The sequence below is a fragment of the Lineus longissimus genome, chromosome 3, assembly GCF_910592395.1.
Source record: "Lineus longissimus chromosome 3, tnLinLong1.2, whole genome shotgun sequence".
NCBI classification, from domain to species: domain Eukaryota; kingdom Metazoa; phylum Nemertea; class Pilidiophora; order Heteronemertea; family Lineidae; genus Lineus; species Lineus longissimus.
In genome coordinates this window covers 14,875,938-14,880,466 of record NC_088310.1, presented here as the reverse complement: position 1 = coordinate 14,880,466, position 4,529 = coordinate 14,875,938, and the positions used below count along the sequence as shown (strand labels likewise).

The 4,529-nt window shown below is 41.3% G+C and overlaps 1 protein-coding gene across 1 annotated transcript; it reads right to left on the bottom strand.

Moving 5' to 3' along the window:
• Nucleotides 1–225: 225 nt before the first annotated feature.
• LOC135484798 (uncharacterized) lies at nucleotides 226–1,251 on the bottom strand. The gene has a single exon (XM_064766481.1). It carries the CDS (start codon nucleotides 1,249–1,251, stop codon nucleotides 226–228), a length of 1,026 nt encoding a protein of 341 aa, XP_064622551.1.
• Nucleotides 1,252–4,529: the final 3,278 nt, after the last annotated feature.

Here is a 4,529-nt window from a genome sequence, read left to right as displayed (position 1 = left end):
GAGTACGGTAAAATGTTTCAGAAACTGTGCTCACTTGCGAACCTGAATCTAACAGACATTTTCCTAAAACTCCATCAACCACGACTTGAGATTCACACCGGTCTCCAATAAGCTTCGACAAGATACTTGGTTCATCTACTGGATGGTGTTATCGAGTACTACCGTTGCAGTTTCTTGGGCCTTTCGGTTTGCCTGCCTGCGTATGACCCTCTACGCAGGCATTCCTTAGTTTCCCTGATGAACATTGTCATCTTGTCTTCCTCCCCCTTTCAAAAAATCGCAGACTTTCCTGGGATCTCCCTGTCTGGTACAATCTCTAAAGAAGTGTCCACTCTCGCCACAGTGGTAACATATCCTGCTTCTTGTCTGGGATGATGGTGCACGGGATCTTGGTCGCCATCCACTTGGTTCTCTTGTGCGGGTAGTACCACGACCTCGACCATTTGGATGATGTTCATCAGCTTCAACCTCAGTTACTCGTTCCCTCTTAAGTTCATCTACAGCAACGCTGAGAGCTGTAACTGTTTCAAGCAACTGTGTCATTTGAGTATTATGGGTTGATGCATCAGCAGTTGTCTGGGACTTTGCTGTTGCTTGGGTTCTCTTCGTTGTGGTACTTTCACTATGATGGTCTCCAAACCTCGAGTTCTTGTCTTTTAGTCTGGTTTCTTTTTCTACAAGACCACAAAAGAGTTCTCCGAAGTCGTCATACTCATAACCGTCAAGTTTGATTAAGAGTGTTTCATCGTTGCATGCCCTAGTGAATTGTTTACTCAAAACTTTGAACTCCTCATCATGAAGTATCTCGCCTGAGTCGACTACTCTCCTCAATAAACCTTGAAGTCGTTGCAGTAGTTGGCTAGGTTTCTCTTCCTCTTTCTGTACCACATCGTAAAACCTCATGAGTAGCTCATGTCCATCCGCAGCCTGACCATATGCTGATTTCAGCACTTTCAGTATTTTAGCTATATCAACAGTATGTCCCAAACTTCTAGCTAAACCGGCAGCAGGTTGGATTAGGCTTCCACGCACGAGACGATGTTTCACTTTGTCATCAATGTCGGTTTCTTCATCCAGCTGTTGAACCTCAAATTCCCACGAGTCGAAATCATGCTCCGAAGATGAAGGATTCTTCCTCCCCGAGAATGTCTTCAATCTGCGCATCCATTGTCTCTCATCACGGTTAAAATGATTGTTCGGGTCTTCTTGCTTCACTGCTTTTGCCATGTCTTCTCCGTCTCCCTCAGCCATGGTCAATATCTGAAAAATATACTACAAATTGATTGGATAGTTTGGATATTTCAACAACAGTTCAGCTTTAATGAACGGATCCGAACGACAGTTCAGCTTTAAGCAAAAGAAAATGTATTTATTTATTTATTTATTTAACGGGTGAACATGCAGTCTAAAAATTATCCCTGTCGAGGGGGTCTCTTTTTCCGAAAGCGTATAATGTAGAACAGGATGTTATCACTTTACGTAACCAGCTAAACGAACAACTTGCCTTCAATGATATAACCCCCCAACAAGCTGGAGCTTCCGCTCATGAATGCTGTTCAGGCGATGAAAAAGTCTTCGTAAAAAAATATCTTCGTCCAATATTTGAGTCGAAAAAGAATAGATTAAAATATCCTCACATTATTGAAGATTTTGTAAACATTTGTTCTGTCCACGAAAAACAAAAGGTCGCTTTGGAAAAGATAAAAGCTTGGGCTGAAAAATGCGAAAAATACCACAAGGATTTTGTTTCACAAAAGGCCTCTGTAGACAAACTCATGGCGCGGGAAGAAAAAGCTGTCGAGACTTTTATTGCGGGCATGAAAAAAATGAAGAAGCCATGACAAAATTTCACTGTTTCTTCGACCAAAAAACCACAGCTTTGCAAAGTTGTAAGGCCTGTCTAATGCATTGTTTGCCTGTTTTGACAGAAGCTATCAAACCGTTTAGCGAAAAGCCATGCAGATGCAACAACCGAAAATCGTGGATCGATACCCTAATTATAACTACAACACGTCTGGATATGCGAATGTGGTGTTTATTTCTAAATGTTGCACTATTTACTATGAATCACAAGTTGTATGGGGTGTGCTTGTAGAGCATATACTATATACAAAGCACTACAGTCATGCTGACTCTCTACTTAGTTTCTTAAATTACAAAGATGTGGGCCTACTACCTCCGAAATAAAGAACAGGGGGATTTTAGTAATATTAAGCTTGGACCATTGGGGGAGGCATAGCCAGGTTCATCACCTTAAAGTTGAACACAATTGGAAATTAGATGGAGAAGAAGAAAAACATGGTCATGGAAGACATGTTGGAATTTTGTGACACCAGATTGAGGCTCAGTTCAATCGGGTCACAGGCCTACAAGCCTACAAAGGGTGTAACAAAAACTGAGGCCCAAATACAAAATGACCTAGCTACACGGAAAAGGACGTGGGGGCAAGAAAAAACAATGACTTTTAACGAAAACAGGGAGGAGAAGGGCTCCTTTAAAAACATCTTGCAAGAAGAACTCCATTCATATCATCTACGATCCGCGTGAATACTGTATTCCTTTGAGCGCGAAAAAAAACCCACATCACTTACCAGAAAGAATGACACTAGCAGAGTATGAATTTTACCTTTACAAAAAACATCTGGCAAAGAAATACGCAAATAAAACAACTGCGCGCAGCTTAAAACAAACTAACTCTTCGATAAGAAAACAACGTTTCTAACGAAACAGATTGTATCGCCCACTTAATTATCCTTCCGTGCAGTAACATGCATTTGACAGATATTCCTGCTCCCAATGATAGGCGGTGCCGTAAATTTTAAAAGATCACTGCCGGGATCACTGTTGCTGTTGTTGTATATATTTTTTTTGTAAATGAATTATATAGCCTGTACTTTGAACATATGAATACTGGTATATGAGTGAAAAGCAATCGCTCCTGTTGTCTGTCTATTAGAAAGGTACATTCTCTTGTTTGTATCATGTTGCAGAGAAAGGCAAGAGAGCAGTTGCCCAATGTCTTCGCTCATTAGAGATTTTTTTGTGAGCTGTCGAATTGTTTGTACGACCAACCGTTCTATCATTATTTATCAATATCGTGTCTACAAAACAATATGAAATTTTACGAAATTTATCGGCCACGTATCTGCAAAAAGTAAAAGAGCAGAGGCGTTAGTGTATGTGTATTACTATGTACATAAGTATCATCGTGTCTTTCTATTATATTATCCCGCTGTATGTGTCTATATTTTTCATGCTGCAAAAAAATGTGGCCTAAAAATCAGTTGAAATAAATTGAATTGAATTGTATTGATAGACAAACCACAAGGGTGCCACTAACTGAAGACACGTTTTGAAATTAAGAAAATGTTCGCTACTAAAATTGTTTATAAGATCATGTTAGAGATTGCCACTAAGAGTTCCCACTCAAGAGAAGGAGCAACGAAATAAAAAGTGAAAACGAACATGCATGATGCTCTTCAATGTGTCATGTTCAATATTGCTCTGTCCCTATTTCTCTTCTAGATTTGAAAATGTGTACTTTGAAATTAGAAATAAAAAAGTTTTTCCATATCACAAATACGTCGTATATGAGTTGTTCTTTCTTCATGTGCGTGTCAAAATATCCACCCTTCCATCAGGAAAAGGGTGGCGCAGGAGAGTTGTCCTGTCCTCCTCTTCCCGCGCTATACGAACCCGGCCACCATGCGAGACGAAGAGGACATGTACAGACCTCATTGCTTTGGAGCTAAACGGACATTGAGGAGACGGGACCCCTAAAATGTGGCGACGAGTCGAGGCAATTCGCGTCATAAATTTCTAGCGTAACGCTCTAGAAAATTCTACCATATTGGATAATACCAGAGGTAGTATAACAATATGCCATATCCCCTTTAAATCCGCACGCGTCTACAGGTAAACAAAAAGTGACGTCACACTGCGCATGCTCACTTGGCACCGCCTCTATAACCTCACACCCACCAGCCCTTCAATCATCCTTCTTTCCTGTAGACACGCTCCTGCACGGACTTGTCTTAATCTGTAGTCTACAGTATTTTAATAGTTAAGAAGGTTTTTTGCATTTTATATGTGGTTTTCGGAAGTTTTCTTGAGCTTTTGACGGTTTAGATTAGCTACCGCCTTGAGGCTGTCGGGGTACTTCGGTTTAGTACCGTCTACGAAATCGATCAGTGTCACGCCGTCGATCTTGGTTTTGCCTCAGCTAGACAGCCAGCCCGCCGGGAACCCCGTCGAACCACATTCAGGTATTGTTTTTCTTTTTTGTGCTTGCTAGTTCTGCTTCTTTAGGTAGTCTTTACGGCGACCAAAGCTGCAGGTTCTGAGGGCTATAGCTCAGCTTCAACGCTGGTGCATGGTGCTTCGTTTTGCAAGCTTGCTGCTTTCACGTGCATTTTGCGTGTTTTACATGCTACACTCTACGGCAGTGTTCTGCTTTCGCAGCATCTGTTAGAATGGTTAGAAATTCTACTGGTAAGGGTACCACTGCAGGCTCTCAACAGAAGAGTAGG